This window comes from Patagioenas fasciata, chromosome 1 (genome assembly GCF_037038585.1).
Source record: "Patagioenas fasciata isolate bPatFas1 chromosome 1, bPatFas1.hap1, whole genome shotgun sequence".
Lineage (NCBI taxonomy): Eukaryota > Metazoa > Chordata > Aves > Columbiformes > Columbidae > Patagioenas > Patagioenas fasciata.
In genome coordinates, this window is record NC_092520.1 from 106407075 (window position 1) to 106429082 (window position 22008).

At 42.3% G+C, this 22008-nt stretch overlaps 1 protein-coding gene across 2 annotated transcripts in view; it reads right to left on the reverse strand.

Moving 5' to 3' along the window:
• Positions 1–575: 575 nt before the first annotated feature.
• The window catches only part of PTCHD1 (patched domain containing 1), a 39621-nt gene continuing 18188 nt past the window's right edge, over positions 576–22008 (reverse strand). For both annotated transcript variants that reach the window (XM_065858855.2, XM_071812323.1), the window contains exon 3: positions 576–7210. In XM_065858855.2, the coding sequence (XP_065714927.1) occupies positions 5556–7210 (1655 nt within the window). In that variant the 3' untranslated portion in view covers positions 576–5555. The remainder of the gene's footprint in view (positions 7211–22008) is intronic.

The following is a 22008-nucleotide window of genomic DNA, read 5'->3' on the forward strand; positions in this document are numbered from 1 at the left end:
AGGTGATGCTGAGGTGCCCTCTCTCCAGGCAGGAAGCTGTGTCAGGACCACAGCGGTGGGGCAAGTGGTGGCACGCTTGGGCATGCCACTATGTGCCATGGGCAGGAATATGTCTTCAAACCCCCTCCTGGGATTCCTTTGCCATGTCTTTCTTAAAAAATCCCAAACTGAAACAAAAAAGTTCTGCCTTGCACTTTCCTGGCAGCAGATGGGTTTCACATGGGCTCCCTGGGAACCCAGCTCCACCACAATTTGGAGCTAAAGCTCCTCCCTTTTCTGTAATGAGACTGGGCAGAGGGTGAAGGGGAATAAGGCTTCCCCAGCCCCTGTCCTGGACTGGGTCCTCTGGAGATGCTCTGCAGCAATGGTGTGGAGCCTGGTTGTGCATAGAAGATGCTGCCCAATTTTCTGGAGGGGAAGGTGCTCCCTCCCCTCCACACCCCCTTTTCATCAGAGCAGTGTGTACCCCAGGAAGGCTTACGTATTTCAAAATATGGATAAGAAAATAAAAGACAAGTCATTTTAGTGATAAGTGTAGGGATAAAGACATGGAAGAAATACTTCACCCCTAGGTAGCTAATTATACAATTTTATTTGTATGGATTGGGATTTCAACACCCGTGAAGGCAGGTGGGGAGAAGGCTCTGGGTAATCCCTTTCTGATCAGGGCCTTCCAAATAGTGGCTCCTCACAGGGCACATGCCCTGGTTCAGCACAACCCAGCAGCAGTGTCATGATGCGAGGCCTAGTTGTGCCTGTCCCCAGGAGCCGCTGGGCTGGGCTGTGGGATGGTGCCACAGGGACCATCCCTGCCACAGCTCATGGTTTGGTGTCCCCAATACCCTTACAGCAGAGCCGCCCCTGCCCCTCCTGTGCTCCCATCCTACCGCAGCTCCCGATCATGTAGGAGTACCCACAGTAATTGGGAGTCCCCAGCCAACCCATGGCTAACTCCTATTGAGTCTGCTTCCTGGTCCCGCATCTCCTTGAACACACCATCTGCTTTCAAAGTTGCCAAATAGGAGAAACATCAGTTTGCTGTGTTGTGAAACAACCACTTCTTCTCCCACAAAACCCACTTGCTAAAGAGCTGCTTCTGGTTTTCTCACTGTTTTGAAGAGAAGTCATGGTTTTTCTTGCGACTCTCCTGAACTTTGCCTAGTCATGCCACCACTTTCTTTTGTCTTGGTTTAGGTCTTGGTTTAGGTGGGATTTGGTGGCTTATAGGAGGACAGCCAGCCTAGAGAAAAGCATTTAAAAGTACACCTTTCAATTTACAGTATACGTATTACCTGAATTCAGCGCTGGCTCAGAAAGCTTCTGAGAGCAGATGCGAATCCTCACATGGCCAATGTAACCTCAGGCCACTTTGGTGCTGTTTTCTCTCCAGGTTCATGCGGTTGACCGTGATATATGTGTTTGCTTGTCTTTGGAAAAGAAGCTCTTGTTCTTTGCCAGACAGGTTTTTCTCAACCCTCACAGCTCTTATTTTAATCTAAACAGAACATTTTCATTTAAAGCTTTGGACAGAAAATTCTGGTTTCATCAATTAATTTTCTAAAGAGAAGTTATTCCAGCTATACCAACTTTTGTATCTTTATTTTTTCCCTCCAATTGGAGTACTTGTGAATTGAAAATGAGCTTGTACTAAGCCAACATCAGGTATTATGTTACAAGAAAGCTGGACTGATATTAACAATCATATGCGCTTAGGTTGGTTCTTTTTTCCAACGATTTACCCCATAGTAAAAATATACTGTACACCATACCTTACCGTATGGAAATTTTAATGTTTGTAGAAGATATATGTGCTCAATGAGCTACAGTCCTATATGTTCTTGTTAGTCTTAGTCAAAATTTTTGCTGTTAAATTTTAGTCAGTGCCTGACAGTGTATAATACTCTGTTACTCACTGGATTTATACAAAAATTGGGTCATCTATATTGCAAACAAAACCACAGTGATACCTGGGCTAAAAAGCCACTTAATAGTATGACAAAAAACTGCTTAAGCCTAGGTAGTCTTCCCAAACAGAGGTTCACCCATAAGGGTAAAATCTTATGCACAGTTAGCCACTGGGAGTGCTTTGGACTGAGAGCAGAGCACAGCATCCACACCTATTAATCAGTCGATACAGTGAGGACCAATTGACTTTGGTGAAGATAATTGCTCCAGAGGAAAAAGTCAAACGGGAGGAAGGCCAAAGTGGGTTAGCATAGTCTGAAACCTTGAGAACATGCTGCTCTGGTTCGTATTGAGGTATTCAAGCTACCTGCAGAGGAGGAGTATTTGGTGCATCTCTCAGACACATCAAGATTCAGGCAGAAATCTCACGGACCTGGGCTGAGTCTGCCTTGGACATTTTCATGGCTTTACCTCGCCAAGCCTGGAAGTGGGGAGAGGAGTGGCGGCTTGAGGTGAAACACTGTGAGAAATGTACATAAAATATTTTTGGCTCTGTTTCAGACTTCTGAGGGCGTGGGGAGCCTTTAGAGACTGTGTCTTGCCTGGCCCGTCCTTCCCTGTGCGGCGACTGGCCCTTCTAGTCCCGGGCAGCCGGCAGGAGTCACCAGTTGCTGGTGGGGTAACACAGCACTGGTGGGGAACTGCTAGGGGAGGAATCTGCCCTTAAAAATATTTTTAAGAAGGGGCTGGACAAACATCTTTCAGAAATGATTTAATGTTTTTGGCTCTGCCTTGGGGCACGGGGGTGGGCTGCAGAACTTCTCACCCTGCCTTCTGTGGGTACTCAAGCATGTCCTGTGGCACTTTGCCACAGGAGTGTCTCCACATCCCTTTTCTGACAGGTTTGGAGATACAGGAGCAATTTTATCACCATTTTATCACCTTCCTTGAAGATCTCTGAAGGCCTCACATGCTGAGATTTAATGAGAGATCTGTGAAACTACAAGCTTGTCTTTGGACATCTCTTTAAAGTTGCTCCTATCTATGCATTTCAATTAGATGTGTAGTGCTTCATGGCAGCCATCCTTGCGCTTGGTGTTTGCAAGTGACAGCACTGGGGATAGCAGAGGTGTAAAATCAGTGTTTGCCATGTATTCCTCTCTGAAGTGTACAAACAACCCCTTTCACACATCTCCCATTTCCAGGTGTCCCACAAGCCAGTAGATTGCTGCTGCCGAAAGTCGTTTGCAAATCCTCTGTAACTCTCAACTAATGTGCTAATGCCCTCAGAAGTTTAAAAGCTATTGCAGCTGCCTGTTGAACAGCCAGGAGACAGGGCCATTGTTATTTAAATGACATAATGACCATGACAGAAAATCTACAGTGAAAATATATTTAAGGAATTATTTTTGTCTGGAAAACCCCAAGCCTGAGTCTAAAGAAAACAGGGGAAACAGATCTTTCCCCTCACTTCACATCCATTTGGCTGTCTTCAAGGTATCCGCCTGATGTCTGCCAAGGCTGAAGTTGTTACAGCTTCCCAGTTGCTATCGCAGCAAATGTTTTTTGTTCTAGCAAAGAGCCGGTGCATTCGTGGACACAGCTTCCTGTCCTTCTGGTCAGAGAACCGACTTATCCAGGGGAAAGTAAATGTTGCCAGCTGCGCTGTCAACTTGTTTTGCTAGTCAGTATGTAACATTTTGCATCAGGGTAAAATATCTGGTTACCTATTTTCTGCTAGAAAGGAAATCCCAGAAGTATCCCTTTGCTTGAAAATCAATATTCACTAGGCAGCATTTGCGGGTTTTGCATAGGGCAGCTGGGGGTCACTGGGGTTGGATACTAAAGAGAACTTTCATGCAATGAAGCACACCCTGGATGTGCTAATTGCCATGTGGGTGACACAGGCAGCATCTCGAGCCACAGTGCTCGCAGTGGCCCAAGCCCCAGGGCTCCTGCAATATCCCTTTGCCCTCCAGAGACTGTCCTTGAGGCAAACCCCGTGCCAGCTGCTGAAAACTTTTCAAGTACTCTTATTTTCTGGATGAGCTGCAAAAAGGAGTCCGGCTGCAATACGTTTACCTTGCATGACAAGGCAACAGCCCGTATGTTCATGAGACCACCTGACACACTAGTCAGCTTCCCGCAACTGGAGTTTTGCAGGCAACATATAGTCAGAATACTCTCAGCAAAACTTACGAAATTGGCTTACGTATCCCCACCGGGGTTCAGCTGCATTGATAAAACCTTACAGTAATGAGCCTGTCACTCGTAAGGGTGGAGGGGGTGGAGGAGGAAAGAGAGGCTGCTTTATCTGCATTACTCCACATCACAGATGCTGACAGAATTATTGATTTAGAACTCACAGCTCCAAAAATACTCGGTAATTTTTTTAACTTTCTTTTTTCCCCCCCCTCAGATGTGATGTTTTTAATAGGCCCCTTAGATATGGGCTCTTTGGAGACTTGCTGCTGCTAAACCACACTCCCAACCTTCGGTTCATTCCATATAACTCTCACAGTCTGCTGTTTCTTGGAAGAGCCCATAGCTGCAAGGTCTATTGCTTTACAGGTACTCTAGGAAGATTGAGGGATTAAGTTATACATTACGTAAAACTACCCACTAATCCTCTTAGTGTGCATTACCAGTGAATGGCCTGAAATAGGCTCTCACTGAAAGAGCCCTAACATTCACTTTCTTGATGACAGTTTAGTATTTGAGGTTTGTGTCATGGATTTTGGTGCTGAAATATTCAGTACACCGTCTTCTGTCTGTTGCTAGATCCACTCACATGTGTTAGTAGAGTGCTAACAAAGTTACAGTTGGTAAAGCAGGTTACTTGTTTAACTAGTATCGAGACATGTATAAAATAGAATTACATATTTTCTAGAGTGACAGAGTCACTGGGATTTTTTTGTTTTGTTTTGTTTTTATACGAAAAAGAAACAGCTATAAAACCATGATTAAGAATGTTACAAGGGATGATTTACATTTTAAAATAATGCTATTTTTAGAAAAAAACCAAGTGATTTATAATATAAAAGTGTTTGGAAAGCGTTTGTTTGCTGTGTGCTGCCTTCTTTCCTAGTACAGTTTGCTATCTGTTATACAGTCTTGCATAAATGTTTAGATTAGGGGAGAAAAGAAAAATTAAATGTGATGGCTAAGACCTATAAGGGCTGACTCACTGACTTGAGTTATTGCTCTGCAGAAAGTTTGTAAAGCCTTTACATCCAGCGAACATTTACTGCTACTTCAGCCTTGACAGTTGACCTTTCAATCTGATTGGGTTTAGCAACAATAATTGCAGTATCTGCAGTACAGGCGATGCAGATGGCTGCTTAGGAACCCAACTTCTCTCATTAGATCTTACTTCACGCATCTAAAATTCAACCCCTCTTTGCATGTGTGTGCAAATTCTCTTGTAATAGCTGTTTTAGGAGCTGAGCAAGGTACAATACCCTAGCTCTTTTTAAAAATTTATCTTTAATTTCTCCCATCACTTTGAATATTCCTGGATTTAGATTAGAGGGGGGAGGGAACACCTCCAAACCCCTTCCCTCCCCAGGTATTTAGTCAGTACTGGTTTCTTTTTTTTTTTTTTTTTTTTCTGAGTAAGACCTAGTGTAAAAAAGCAACAAACAAACAAGTTAGACTGTTGTAATTTGGTCAACCACTCGGGTGCTATCCATATCCACCATTTCAACACACTCTATTTCCTCACGGTTTTCAGGATTCTTCTTCTCTTTCCTCTTCTTCTTGGACGGTGGCAGGAAAGTCAGTATCACAGGTAAAATGGCAAAGCAGTGAAAGAAGGTGACTAATGCTATTAAAAACAAGCACCTGAACAGTGTACGGGTCAGATTTGAAGGCACAGCTGCAAGAGGAATCAGACCAACAATATAGCAGAGATAGCTCTGCAAAATAGCTACCCCATGCACTTCCAGGGCATTTTTCACCCATTTAGTTCTTGTGAACTCTTTGCCCAGGACAAAGGTTGATAACAGTGGAGCACAGTTGTCAATTGTATAATTAATTCCGTAAATTAAGCACAACACAGATATACAATCTAGTTCCACTTTCCACAAGGTCATAAAGCCTATAACTCCAAACTCAACCGAGGCAACAGTTAGAGTGAGCCAGACATTGATCAGAGAGTCTGCCACCAGGAATGCAGAGAAGAAGAGCAAAAATAAAGCACTAATGCAGGAGTTTTGTAAGGGGGCTCCCACTGAAGAGGCATAACGATCCATGTACACAAACGATGGATTGAAAACGATGAATTTCACCTTGGAGGTGAGAGAGAGCTTCCTCAGGGTCTCCAGGAGGTCATAAAGTTCTTCTCTCTTGGTTTCCATTGTCTTGGCCACCAAGAACATCCTGGAGGCCACGACATCAACTTCATTGTTGTATTTCTTGGAAAATATTATATCCTCTGAAAAATGGGCAAACTGAGGGGTCTTCAGGAAGGAGTTCCTCAACATATCAGTGAAGTTCTTCTTGGGCAATCCAGTAGATATGTTGAGTTTCCTAAGGTAATTTAAGTAGCTTTCAAACCAAGATATCCTCACAAAGCCCTTGGTATACTCCAGCACATCCTCCTGGACACTGGTGTTCCAGTACTCGATCGACTCATAGATGTAGAAGCCAATCACCGGGCTGTAGTTACTGAAATACTTCTGCTGGGCAGTCGTATACTCAATGGTCCGTGTGGCGGTCGCTACGATGTTGCTCAGGTCCGACCCTTCACTGACCTGCAGGTAGCCCATTAAGGCAAAGGAAATATAAACAAGGTAAAAGAGAACTACAAAAGGCTTGACATAAGTGTTTGTTATCCAGTCACAATAATAGCGTTTCAGGAACCAAACCAAAAGATGACTCTCGTAAGTGTTCGTTTCCTCTGAATCCGCCGTGTCCTCGCTGAATTTGGCTGTCAGAAGAAACCTATACCATGCAGGCTTCTCTTGCAATACCTCTGGCTTTGGTACCTTTCTGCAGAAGATACTATGCTGGTAGTTGTTTTCAATGTAGCCAGTAAACACCAGGCTGGAACCATAAAATGAGAGTACATAGAGGTAGTTGAAGAAAATTGCAATACACGAATTGCAGCAGAAAATCCTGGCTGCTTCAATGTTAGTGAAGGGGCTGGCACCTATTCCAAAAGTGACCAGGTACATGGCAGTGGTGAGAGAAAACGAGAGCATGGAGTCTGCAAATACGGCTGCAGTCCTCTCTTTAACGTGTTGATCTTCTCTAGTTTTTCTCCAGGAGGACAACATTTCAAAAGTCCCATATAACCCATGACCTACAATAGAGAACAAAGCCAGTGTTTAAAGTACTCGAATCGACATGTGGATAAACGTAAGGTGGACATGCTAAAAGACTCAAAGGAGAAACAGCTGGCCATTACCAATGCTTGAAGTAAACGTCCTGCAGAAGAGAGAAATAATTATGGAGGTCTAAGGCACAGGAGCACATTTGCAACCTGACTAGCAAACCTTATTGCCAGAGCTTGAGGAGAGTTCTGCATTGCTGGTGCAGGGTTGACGGGTTAAAGAAAAAGGATTTCTTTCTGGTTGGTTGTTTCGTTTCATTATTTCAGAGTGCCTGTGATGGAAGATGCTTTGAAATTAGTTTTTCCTGATGATGGGATCTGACCTGTGGTAAAAACAAAGAAATACGACCTTGAAGTGCCTATGCTGGAAGCAGAGCATTGGCTGGCTGCTTTGTAGATCATCTGTAAAAAAATGAAACCTTCATATAAGCTGAACATTGTCAGATAAATCAGTCACTGATTTCTCCACTTCCTAAAGATTTTCCATCAGGAAAAAGAAATCCTAGAAATGGAACAAACAAAAAAGCACAAATAAATTTCAGAGACGCCGAATGCTAGAACTGATATGGAACTGTTTAAGGCATTAGTCTTCTTACTTTAATATGTCTAAGGGCTTGTAAAACCAAGTATGGTTCTGTTTTTCTTGGCAGTTCCTACATTTTGTAATGTATTTAATTAACTCTTAAAATGGTTATAGTACTTGTGAAAGGAGATAAAGACCTGCAGACCTAAAATCCTATGTTTAACCCCCAAGTGCAGGTAAACTGGGAAAAGTGCATGGTTTTATCTTAATCCCTGCTTGGTCCTCTTCCTCTTATAGTTTCTTTTTTTGTGATTGATAACAAAGGCACGTTTGGAGGACACAGACCTTTGCTCTCTCATAGTGGATCTGAGCTGGGAACACAGCCATCAACCAGCTACCAGATGAATGTGTCTGAGATAAAGGTAGGTTGGTGTTTTACACAGAGATGAACATAAAAATATAGTCTTTGTATCACAACTAAAATGTAGGACTTTAATATTTTCTCATAATATCTCGTATAATGTTCATCTTTACTTAAATAGATTCTTTCCATCTAATCCCACCCTCTTTCCTGCCTTTTTATAGCTTCTCCTCCTTATTCTTTTGCTGGTTTTGCTGTCCCTTGTCTGCCTCTCTGGTCTGCTCTTGCATTCTTTCTAGAAATTCCCTAAAGTCAGTCCACAGTGTTTTGCTCTTAGTCGTTCCCTGATAACATTAGATAAAACGATCAGTGCTGAATTAGTTGCTGATGACACTGAAGAGCAATCACGGGATTTTTGAGGTTGATGCTCCAGTCAGGCAGGTCAAGGTAATTCAGAGATCTCTGTTAGAATTTCAGGCTGCCTGCAGAGTACCAAAATTGCTGTATCAGCTCTGTCCTCTCCCCCATAGATGATTATCACTTTAGCTGCAAGGGCTATGAATAATGGTAAAGAAATCACCAAACACATGAGGTATTCTCATGAATGAGAAAACTTACTAGGGGACTTGGAGTGAGATGATCTTTACAGTTCCTTCCAACACAAACCATTCTATGATTCTATGATTATGTTCATTCTTAAACACCTCATGTAGGCTAAACATCAAAATAACTTGAAAAAATATCCCTTTTGTGGTCAATACCTTTCCCTGTAGGGGCAGCTGTACTTGATATACTCTCATGTATATCAGATATCTTACCTACATTGTTATTTGGAGTCACAATGTGGACCATGACTGTCCGATTTGTAGCAACACTATACTGTTGGTTTTGTTACAGCATTTGGCATTCATCTTTATTTTCCCAATGTTTTACAGATGCTCTCAGAGGCCAGGTCAAGACTGTCAATTTGATAACCAACACTGTGCCCCCTCTTAAAGCTAATGGGGAATACTGGAACTCCACAGATGTAAAATCAAGCAAAAAGAACAATCAGTGACTGGTACCCTGTTGCTAATTATGCTTCAAATAGTTATGTTCTAGGCTCAGTAGGAAAAGCTATTAAGCTTGCTTTCAGTGTGTTCTTTGTAAAGACAGACTGACCTTTATTTAAATGTAACTGATCGCTTGCCAAAGCAGAGAGTGAGAGCTTTAATCCATTTATGGCTCCCATAAGTCCTGCAGACAGGCTCGTCTCAGAATTTCACATGCCATCATATGCATTAGCTTTGAGTGAGCAAAACAGTATAAAATGAGGTCATTGAATATTACAAATTACTTCCATCATGAGCTTTAGCTATAGCATGTTTTTGTAAAAAAACATTTCAGTGTTAATAGGCTCTTGCCTAAAAATACTCAAATAGCTGCATTAATTTGGAAAGCCTTTGACTTCGTGATGAGTAAAAGAATTTAGAGCTAATTAAATATGATGCTGAGCATGACAGCGTTAGGGTAACAGTTGAACTCGATGATCTTAGAGGTCTTTTCCAACTGAAATGGTTCTGATTCCATCATTCTATGACTTTTTAACAGGTATAAGATTTCGGATATTGTCTGATACCGTGACTTCTGATACCACATATTTTCTAGTGTAGGAAACATAAAACCACAGTTTGCTCTTATGTAATCTTCAAGACTACCCTAAAATGGAATCTGTTTCAGAGAACTGCTCAAGTAAATGCATGAAGAGGCAGCACTGCCTGTGCTCCACAAAGCTAACAGAAAAACATTTAGATACTCTTCTATTTTGGGATAGGTTCCTCTTGTTGTTTGCTACACAATCTGTGTGAAAGGAATTGGTATTTTCCTTCAATTGTGTAATTTGTGATTCCTCTGTCCATTTGTATAATAACTACAAAATTCTCATTTACCTTTAGGAAGACAAGCCTAATTGACAAACTTGCACACTTCTTGCATCAGTGGCACTACCAACCTGATCCAGTATCCTCTGAGAAAAAGATTAAGCCCAAACTCATGCACAAATTAGGCACGGCAGTCTAAAGATTAGCCTTATTTAGCTAGAATGGGATTTACCCAACCTAATTTACTCCTCTAAATACTGACTGCAAGCACAACTTGGGGGGGACAATCTCCAATGTTCTTGCTGATGCTTGTATAAGTCTAACCCACAGACATTAGGGCAGATAGCTCCATGGAAGCATTCTGTGAGAACTTCTTTCGCTGTTCTGCCATTTCAGAGTTTCCATTTTTTTTTCATCCCTAACTGATTTGCAGCAATTACCTCTATTTCTATTGCTGGAGCTATGTCTTCCCTATATAATAATAATAATGAGAAGAAGGCAATTTTTTCCTTGCAAATAAATTCTGTAATTGCTTGAACTGATTTTCCCTTTTTACTAGAGGTTTAGCCACAAATCTGTAATGATTTAGAGCAATTTGTTCATTATTCACAGTCATTCAGTAAATAATAAATATGAACCCAGACAGCTAATGGGCTACTGGAAATCTTTTCCTGTTGACATTTGCTATTACGATTCACTAGTCATGCCCTCCAGTCAGGCTGTGCAACCATGAGCTAAGAAGAAGGAGTACATGGAAAGAGGGGATTTTTTTAAGGAAAAGAAATTCTGATGGGGCAAAGGAAAATCTTAAGGGAACAGGAGGAAGGCATGGGTGAAAATGGGGACCAAAATATTTTTTTTCCTTATTATCTTTCTCTACTACTTTACATTGTGTAGGAGACAGTCCTACCACATGTCTTGGATGAATGAGGACAGAAATTCTGGCTTTTGTAGCCACAGGAAATGAAGAAGACAGTCACTATGATTTCTGAGGAGCTTATATTTTTTACAAGCTGAGGTGGGCTATCTTTAATTTTAGAAGCTAATAACAATACCAGCAACAAAAGCATTAAATTATGCCTAGCTTAAACACAGTGCTTTTATGAGTAGCTGAAAATGCTATAAAAAGTTTCATTGGCCTCCTTCAGGATCAAATCTTGGAATCACACATGCTCTGCAAAGTCAATGTAGAGCATGCATGAGAGAAGAAAAAGCACTTGTAGGAAACTGTAAAAACTAAGGCAAAATTTTCTGCTGATTCATATTATCAAATTATTTACCTCATTTTAAATGCTACTTACGTCCAGGCACTACAACTGTTCTTTTTAGTACCATTTTAAAATCCCCAAAGAGAAATGCATCCTTTCCCCTGCTAAGTCGTTGTTCAAGCAAGAAGCCTTTGTGAATGGGCATCAGTAGCCTGGGATTAAAGTTGGCTCTGTTCTGGTCTGGCAAATGGCAGGACGTAAGCAGAGAGGAGTGAAGGGATTTAAAGCAGCCCCAGAGCCTGTAGGAAGGCAGTGAAGTGACTTCCCAGGTACTGGAGCCACAGAGCACCTCCCTACTCACTTGGCCTAATTGCTTCCCTAAAACAAAGGCTGCTGACTATTTTTTTTTTTGTTTAAAGATTAGGGGATATGTTCAATTTTGCAGTAAAATCACATGAGGTTTTGACCTTTCCATGGTGAGGTTTGGGTATTCAAACAAACTTCTTCAGTAAGAGAAAGTAAAGAGGATGACTGAGAATGAAGTTTTGGTTTCTCTTCTTGCAGTTATACTCATCTATGAAAGCAGAGATAACAGTACACCGTGGCATTCCTTTTTTTGTTCTTATTGTTTTGAAGGTTTTATGTGAGTGCGTGTGCACTTGAGTACAATATCTTTTAACAAAGTCTCACAAGTTGTGAAGTTCCAGCCTTCTGCGCGGAAGGTTGTGTTTCAGGAGTAATTAATTTTATTTATCCCACTTTAATACACCAGCACACAAAACACTAACAGTGATTGATTTCCATCTCAGTGAGGCTGAATACAGCACCAGTTCGTATGTTGCTCACTAAATGTCAGAATTAAGACTAATAAAGCACCAAACTGCCTTCCTAAGGGGGCAGACTCCTCTAGCAGCAGAGCTGGGTTAAGAGGGGTTTCCCCCTTCTCAGGCACTGTTTCCCCTCCCCTACCAAAGTTTGCTGCTCCCTCATAGCCAACAATTCACCTGTTTCTAATCTAAATTGGACTAAAGGAATGGTTGAGATTAGAAACACCAGCAACATTTATTTTGAGGGTTACTTTTTAATCTGAAATATTTTACTGACACTGGTGGCACAAAAGACTGGCTGAAATTGGGAATGAGTCATGGTAGGATGCATGGGAGCCTTTTAAACTGGGTAGGAAAAAACCTGAAGTGGAATCACATTCTGTCAGAGTTACTGAGGTTAAGTCTGGATTTTGATTTAAGGTTTTGCTTGTATTGTAATGGCTGCATCCTTGTAACACTATCAGTTCAGCTGGATGAATGCTGCCTCTGGTTGATTTAAGCCTGAAATAATCTCACTGAATAGGAGCACTTGTCTGCAAGAGGAATTTAGTGTGCTGTGAAAAAGTGTGTGAATTTACAGTGGGCTAGTTATGTTGCACCAGCTTTCTTTGTGGAAATCTGTGAAGGTCAGCTTGATTCACATTCAAAGTGGGGGGTGAAATGTCATCCACAGAGACAAACAGGGAGTGAATTAACATCAAATAGCTAGGATGCTATAAATTCATATCCCAGCTTGCTGTCAATGCAGGCGGAGTCTCAAGAACTGCACTTGTGCAGAATTAGTACGCAGGAGATTAGCATCATACTGCAGGAATTGCCCCTTCCAAAATGATACCTGTAATAACATATGATATAATGAAGGTGCAATGAATTTTCCTAGCTGATAGTATTAAAAATAACAGTGTACACTGCTCAACTCTGGGATTGCTGTCCACAGTAATGTCAACAAAGAGGCTGAGATAATTTCCCCCTGCTGACTTATTTTTTCCAGCTAGATGAGTGAGCTCATCAGCTCTCATCTCCTGAAAAGCCAAGTGAAACTGCTAATCCAGACTCGCTTTGTCACAGGAGTTGGAATCAATCAGTTGTTGAAATCAACCAGTTGTTGACTAAAAACATGAGTTGCCTCATGCGGCCTCTTCCAGAAGGCACGATTTTAACTCGGAACATACAGCGGGTTCAAAATGCTACTGAATATGCAGGCAGAGCGAGAGAATTTGCATCCAGCTGAAGCAAACATCTGGCTTCATACTCCATTCCCACTAAAATAACAAAATACTACAGCTAACCGAGATCCTTCAGCATGCAGACAGAGTTAGCACCAACCTTAACTCATGTGACAGTTCTCATTGAGTTTATCACAATTTAGTGGCATGGGTTGAGCCGAACAGGTAAATCATTGTTAACATGTGGTTTCAACACACTGTGGGTTCCTCTAACTGAGGTACACCTTTGTGGTCCATCAATGCTGCAATGCTACAGTTTTGCCGCATGAATGTCAGACCTCAAGGACAGTGCCTGTTGTTGGACATCCCACCTCGTGCAGACTCGCCAGTCCCAAACATTTCTGCTGAGTAAACAAAACACACTACAAATCCTACCGGTTTTTCCTACTCTTGCCTGAGTATTTCTGGGGGTCACAGTTCAAGGTGTAGAGTAAAATCCTACAGATGACTAACACGCTATAGGTTGTTCATCTGATCAACCATGTTTGCAGGCAGCAGTGTTTGTCTCAGGAGAATTGTGGCAAGGGGACTGAGGGCTGTAGACAGTTAAGTAGCCTTAAATGAGTCCTCATTTGTAAAGTGAGCGAAGTCCCACCCACCCAAGCACAGCCTGGCTCCATTTCATACCTCCAAGCACAAGTTCAAAGCGCAACTAAGCATGAGGGTACATGCAGGTGTGACACCTGGATTAAGAAGAACACCTGAAGAGTGATATGGGATGACATGTAAGTGTATGCTGTACCAATTGCAATGCCTCCTTTACCTCTCATCACACAGACTCCTACGTGTCTGTATTGTAACTGGATTATGGATATGACAACACACCTCAGAAACATAACAACAATCCCAAGGACCAGTAGTTGCAGTTATTGCTTTAAAGACTACTAAATTTTACATGTATATCAATAAGGTGTACTATGCCTGCAGATGTTAACATCTGACTTGGGATCTTCCCAAAAGAGGAACATACTGAAATTAGGTACGTCAGTGTGTTAGGCATCTAGGCTTGATGAATATTACGTGATTCACCCTCAATTGTCAGGCTGATCTCTCCAACAGCTCCAGTCAGAAAGCCCCAGGCATGCCCATGTATTCCTCAATTCACTACTGGGATCAAAACTACAGGCTCTTTGGTGCATTCACACCAGAGAAAAATCTCCCTTAGTCTCCAGAGAGAGAGTTGTGTTTTGCGCTGTATCTACTTGGCAACAAAATAAGAGAAACCCAAATGTTTAATAATATACTCCCAGTATCTGCTGCGTTTCACAGCTGTGGGTGGTTGTGCCCACAGAAGCACAGTGAAGAAGCGAAAGTGTCCCTGCACAACACACTGTATTGGTTGGTGCCTGCAGAGGAGAAATCTTCAACTGGTGCTCAGCGCTTCATGCTATGAGACCACAATGTTATTTTTAGTCATAGATCCTGCAGAAAGACTCTCTGGGTTGTTAAGCCTGCGCTCAAAATGCTCGATGCACAGGCAGGAAAACAGGGTGCACCCTGAAATCCAGCAGGAGGTTTATGCCTCATTTAGTTCTGGTCTAGCGCCACCAAGCACAACGTAAAAGGGGGATAGGTTGCTCATAAGACTGATAGGGATCTGCTGCACCAGAGTCGTTTTGATCCCAGTGTGCTGGCAACAAATGTCTGCCAGAATATCCTACCTTTCCTACATTTCTTAACTTATCTTTTGGAAATGCAGCACAGGATTGACTCTCTGTTTTCATGTGAAACAGCCTGTTTTGGTCAAGCGTAGCCCTTTCTGAGTTATACTAAAAAGTACACATTTGCACACAGAACGCACTGAGAAAAACAAATCATGATCATGCTCTCGGTCTCACCCTAAATGATTGGGACAGAGTCAGCAATGCTTGGGGTGCATGATGCATCCCAGTTATGAACTCCCCACTACTATCTTTTATCATGGCAAACAAGCAACAATGAGCCAGTGTTTCAGGAAACAGTGCAAATCACAAGCTAATTTTAAGAGCATGATTTACATATGGCTATTGAAATGACAATCATCCTACATTTAAATCCCTGGCTCTGAAGAAATACATACACATACACAAGACACATGTTGACATTCCTGTCATTTTTCTACCTAACTAAGGGGAATAGAAACAAAGAGAAGATGTATTTTAAATAAGCAGAATTAAACAACGCTTCAGTATCCATAGTCCTAGACTTCACCACAATCACTAATCAGCAATGGCAGTAACAGGGTCCACCACTTTGTATTTTTGAACTATGTGTATTTTAAAGCTATTCATTACTAAAGAGCCATCTTGTCACTTAATATTGCATTTTCAAATTTTTTTAAGCAATACCGAATTCAATTCAAATCGATGGTCTCTTATTATAATGATTATATGGCTAATTATATGGGTAATTCAGCAAGTATGTGGTTAATTATGAGTAAAAGTTACTATTCAGGTTTTGGGAAAATGCTATTTTTTTGCTTGTTTTTTTGTCCTTGAACCACTGTAATATTTGAGGTTTTGTTGTTATACAGATAGCAAGAATGTCAGATAAGCACATTTTAAAAGACAAAAATATATTTGAGAGAAAACTTGACTGGTTTTTTATTTTGAGAAAAATGGATATGCAAAGCAAGTTAGGGTTCAAAATCTACTTTTACATATACAGTGAATATTTAATTCCACTTAAGAATTGGTAAAGGCTTGTTTTGGCATTTAAATAGCAGGCTGTCAACTCTGTTTAGACAAATGACTTGCTTTCCTCTGTTTTTGTGAAAGACCTGGCAAAAGTTAAAAGTCATATTTTGTTCAGTGCAAGAGAAGGAGCAGAGCGTTAGTGAAATCTGGTTTTAGCTGCTGGAATATTTATGTCTGCACGGCACAATAATCTTCCGACTACCCAGACTGTGCAGATCCAAACCAAAAGCATTTGAGCCAAACCTGTACTGTATGTGCAAGGCTGCTGTTCCGGGGTAAACAGCAGGGAAGGATCGAACTCCTGCTGGCTTTCAAAGAGTGTTTCTGCCCTGGTCCTCCCAATAATGCCTCTTTGGAAACATCAGAAAATCCCCAGGAACCTACCATGTTCTGCCTAAACTGTTATTTGAAGAGAGAGGGAGAAAAGCTCAGTTTTGTGGCACAGAGGATGACAAGAGGGGGGCAGACTTTTTAGCAGAGCCTGTTGCAGTAGGACAAGGGGTAGTGGTTTTAAACTAAAGGAGGGGAGATTCAGACCAGATATGAGGAAGCAAGTTTTTGCAATGAATGTGGTGAAACAGTGGCCCAGGTTGCCCAGAGAGGTGGTAGATGCCCCATTCCTGGAGACATTCCAGGGTGGACAGGGCTCTGAGCAACCTGATGTAGTTGAAGATGTTCCTGCTCATTGCAGGGGGGTTGGACTAGATGACCTCTGAAGGTCCCTTCCAACTCAAACCATTCTATGATTCTATATCAGCAGATAAAATTGCAAACTGGTTTTCCCCATGAAGTGAGTTTTTGACAGATTTTATGTATGTTGTGTAAAAAAATGACTTAAAGGTAAATGAAAGCTACCTGCAAACACCTCTAAAAGGTTAATGTTTACCATGTTACAGAACAGCCAAGTGACATACACTACATGACAACTCCTGAAGACAGAGTAAGACAAAGTGAGTATATCTGGGGCAAAATAATGTTTAAAATCTGTTCTAAATTCCTGACACCAACTCCCAAAGTATCAGTTGCTTCTAGGAGTTTTTTCTTCTAGGAGTGTTTTCCTAGAGGAATATGGGCCAGTGGAATATAGATTAGCTTACCACACTTCAAGTTCCACTTTTCTCGTGAGAAAGCTGCAACTAAAACATCTCAAGCATACCCTTAAATTTCCTGTTTAAATGATGTTTGTCATTACTCTTACTTACAATATGTAGATCAATTGTGTGTGAAATATAACGTTCAAACAGTTGAAAAAAATCAGTTAAAGCATATACAATCTATTATTTTTACCGACTGGGAAAAAAAAAAATCATTGCAAGTTTGGAACTCAGCTTTGGTTTTCTATCAAGCATCCAGATGTAGCTTATTACAGTTTAACTTAATCCGCTGCCAGTATTCTCTGCCAGAACGCAGAGGTCTCATGACCTGAAAATGGCACTTCATATGAAATAAATGTATATTGGAGCACCACCAGTCAAGTGGCAATGTTTGATCTTACTCTGTGATTGTGAAGCACTTCATTTCAACATTAAACTGTCTTCTGGACAGACTTCCTATGGATACAGCCCTTTTTTTCCAAAAAGCATAATATCTACTGAGTCATCAACACGCTTCTGAAGCCAAGAAGCACGTACGTGCACAAGGATCTCAGCAGGGTTTGTAGGGGTGAAAGAGGGACATGGACGTATCTTGGCTGTGTCACCATCACACATGTCTGGCTGCAAGTTCTACTTGCTGTTTTTACATGGCACAGGAAAGAGCTGGTACAACAGTGTCTAAATTCTCTGCCACCATTTGTATTTCAAGTCCACTTCCTTCCCATGCATTAGTGGCTTCTTGGTGTTTGGGTTCCTCAAGGGGCTTGGGGCACCAGATCCTTTAGGAGGAAAACTGGAGAGATGGGGACCAGCAGAGCCAGGAGATAGTTAATCACCTCGCCTTTGGGTGGAAAACACTGACTTTGGTGAGGGAACTCATTGGGACACTGAGAGAGGAGAGGTTGCCTGTGGACATACTTCTGCTATTCCCCTTGAGGAACAGAAATGCCGGTGATGCCTGAGAGACTGCAGAAGATGCATGGCTGCTTAGAGAACTCAGGAAGAGACTGAGGGACTGAGGAGCGAAAAAGGAGAGGAAAAAGGAAATGACTAGGAAAATGACGCACCTGGGATTCTGCTCAGGGTAGATAAAACCAGATAATTGTATTTATTTCTTAGAAGGGGAATGAAAGGAACAAAACACAAAATGTTTTAGGAGTGTTAACTGAGTTCTGCAGGGTTGAACTGGGAAAGCTGAACAGATGGAGTGACAAAAAACCAAGTGTACTTTCAGGGCACTGTTAAAGCCCTTTGGCAGCGTGAAAAAACAAAGGATGGGAAATCTGAAACAGCTGCGATATGACTGCAGGGTATAGTAGGGACATCCCTATTAGGAAGCCAAGGAAGTTATTCAAGAATACAGGGAAAAGGGTAGGAGCAATGGGCCTAGCTGTGGTTGAGGAGAGGGGAGGATGGGAGAGAACAGAAATTTAAAAAGCCCCCAAAACGGCAGAGGGCACATGCTGGAAGGAGAGGGGAAAACAGGAGAAAAGATACAGGAAGCTCAGGGAGACCAAAAGATGCTGAAAGCTCTGCAGGCACCAGGAAGGAGATGCCCTGGCCTGGAGCAGTAAGGGGGAGAGACCTGCTGGAGGCTGCTGGAGATTGCAAACAAGATGGAAGAGATGGCAGAGGGGCAGCTGGTCAGGGAGAGCGAGAAAGCTCAGCTCAGGGAATAAAAACAAAAGAGACTCAGTAAGATTCACATTTTTATTAACCGACAATGGGAAAATTGGCAGAAAAGTACTATACAAAGTCAAACATTCATGTGTGTGTTACCTTTATGTGTGGACTGAAGGACACCAGGGAGACCCGTGCAGGGGCTGGTTCTCTCTCTTTGAAACTCTCTCTCTATAACCACTGTTGACAGTTCAGGTTTATTGAATATAGCAAACACTTGGGTACTTGATAGGGAGGATAATGAATGCTTTTAGGGTGTACAAATTTGGCATATGTTGCAATTTCCTACCAGCCCTACCAGGCAGGCTGGGTGCCTTATCGGCACCGAGGCAGAGCTCCAGCGAGCTACATGTGCTGGCCCAAGCACCCTCATCTTCTCAGGGTTTTCACACTGGTTGTTAGCTGTCCTTCCTGATTCAGCCAGCTGTTGCCTCCATGGTCACTAACATTCAGCAACCCTTTCATTGCCCTCCTGTGCTTTTCATTCCCATCATCAAAAACAGTGACCTCCCCTCTCCTTTTTTCCTAGCGTTTGCCTTCTGACCTTTTTTCCCAACTGCCCGACACTTCCATAGAATCACAGACTGGTTGGGGTTGGAAGGCATCTCTGGAGATCATCCAGTCCAACCCACCTGCTAAAGCAGGTTCACCAGAGCAGATCACACAGGAATGTGTCCAGGCAGGTTTTGAATGTCTCCAGAGGAGACACAACCTCTCTAGGCAGCCTGTTCCAGGGCTCTGGCACCCTCAAAGTAAAGAAGTTTCTCCTCATATTCAGATGGAGCCTCCTGTGCCTCAGTCTGTGCCCGTTGCCCCTCATCCTATTGTTGGGCACCACTAAAAAGAATCTGGTCCCATCCTCTTGACATCCACCCTTGAGATATTTATAAACATTGATGAGATCCCCTCTCAGCCTTCTCTTTCACCTGCTCCTTCCCAGTTGTCCCTCCCTGGACCTACTCTGTTGACCGTCTTCCCCTCCTTTCTTCCCAGAAGGGGCATTACTGACACAGCAGGATGTGACGGCAGGGTGGAGGGAGGCAGCAAGAAGATGTGTTTTCATTTTCCCCTGTTTTGGTGAGTTTTGCACAAGGCTGGTTATCGTTTCCATTTACAGCATGCCGCAAGCTCAAGCCACTCTTGTAACTGCTAACTAGTTTTCCCCTGCCAGCATTGCAGGCTAAATATAAGCCCATGGAGCCGGCTCTGCGTTCCTCCCTGCCCGTATCTGGCAGCGCCTGGCATTCCACTGCAATTTCACAGAGCCGATGCTTTTCACGAACTTGGCAGCTGAAGAAGAGCCGCCTCTCCCTGAATAAGCTGTAGGAGTTTCCAGAGGAACAGGAAACAGATTGCTAGTTTTCTCGTCCGTGCAAAGGGCGATATTGCAATTCTCTGTTGAGTCTCTAAGTTAAATGCTGCGTACCACCACTGGGAGGTAAAAAAAAGTCATGCCAAAAACTTGTTCAGCCAGCTTGTTGTCCAATGGTTTTATTTGGTAACAGTTGTTTTTTTTTTAAATGAAATTGATATTTTTAAAGGACTGGCAGTTATTAAACAGCATTTAATGCATAAGGGAAACTTATGATGAATACATCAGCATCTGTGCCAGACCAAACATCCGTAGTTTTCAGTAGAGCTGGCAAGAGGAAATCACAATTTTAATCCTGCTTTCTAGCTGACACTATAAATCAGCTATTTTAAATTCAGCCGAATTGAAGAATTTAACTTTTTTGTTCTTAGGGTCAAAAAGGAATAGCCTTCATTCAGCTAAGTATTCCATATGAACTAGGCATGCGAGTAATCTTGTCCTTAAATTACTTGTTTAAACACTGCTAAATGCAGACGACAAATTTGAAAAAACGCAGAGGCATATACTAATTCAAAACCTGCCCAGATGAACAGTGGGAGCCTGCCAAGTTTCACAGGTTTCAGGCTTCCCTTTCATGTTAGAAGCACCTGTATAAATCCAGAGGTCAAGAAGGAAAGCTCCTGGTTTGGCTTGACTAGACATCCCTAGAGGAGAAACCAGTCACGGTCGCAGCCGGCCTGCCCTCTGCCAGCTCGTCCTCCTCATCCTCACAGCTGGGCCTCTGGTGGCCAAAGGGGACCCTGCTATTGTGGTCCCTGCTGGGGAAGGAGGTCTCTGGCAACACCTCTCCTGGCTTCACCTTTTGCCAGTCAGTTAGCAGCCAGTGAGGGCTACAAAGAAACCTGCCACAACACAAAACCTGTCACAGTAGTGACATGCTCAGTCTATGTACAGTTGTCAGTGTCTGAGTTATTCGGGCTTAATGAGTTACCTTTCATGAGCTGAGTTACAGTAACCTGCCTTAATTAAAGAGTAAAGTAAATTAGCATAAACTACCGCGAAGGTGATTAAACCCAAAGCAGCAAGTGTTTAAACCAGTATGTCAGATTTAACAAGTGGGGCAGGCAAAAGATGTTCCTGCCTACAATTACACAGTCTGAGCTTAGGAATGCAATTTGGTAAGCCATGGCAATTTAATAACATAAAATTGTCCTATTGATGCAAAAGCTAAGGATTCAACACCTACAAAGGCTGGTACCCTTCACGATAGCTTTTGTGTTCTTGGAAATGGATAATGCAGAAGGGATGTCACAGAAAACAGGATGAATGAAATCAAGTACTACAGAGTATGTTGACAGGAGTATTTTGCAGACATGTTACCTAAATTATTAGAATGGGCTTGTGACTAAACAAACTACTTAAAACTATTCAGAAAGTAATTCTTGAAAACATGAAAACATCAATAATTGCAAAACACTGCTGACCAACTTCAGTTAATGCATCTTGGAAGGGCAGTGACGGTCTCAAGATGGACTTAATGAAGAGGAGCAAAGGTGTGAGATAAATAAGCTATAATTCAGCAAGGACAAAGGCTAACTTCTACATGTTGGTTGGAATAACTGGTTGTGCAAATAGGGTGGAAAGTGACTTGAAGGATCTGTGAACTACCATGTGCCACCAACCAAATGCCAACCATTTCATACCGCTGAGAAAAAAGTTAATGTCATATGGGGATGTATGAAAGAGGAGTGCCATATGCAAGATGTGTGAAATCATCCTCCTACTCCACTTGCTGCTGAAAGCCTCAGCCTGAATCCTGCGCTCAGATTTAGGCACCGCTCTCCACGAAAGATGTGGAGCAGCTAAAAGCAAGAAGGTTGCTGGAAGTCTGGTAAGCACAGTCTGAGGAAACCAGGGATGAAAGGGAAGAGGACTGGACAAGTGAGAGTGGTCCCGAATGTGCAAAGAAAAATAAAAGAATTTGTTTTCCAGATGCAGTGGAT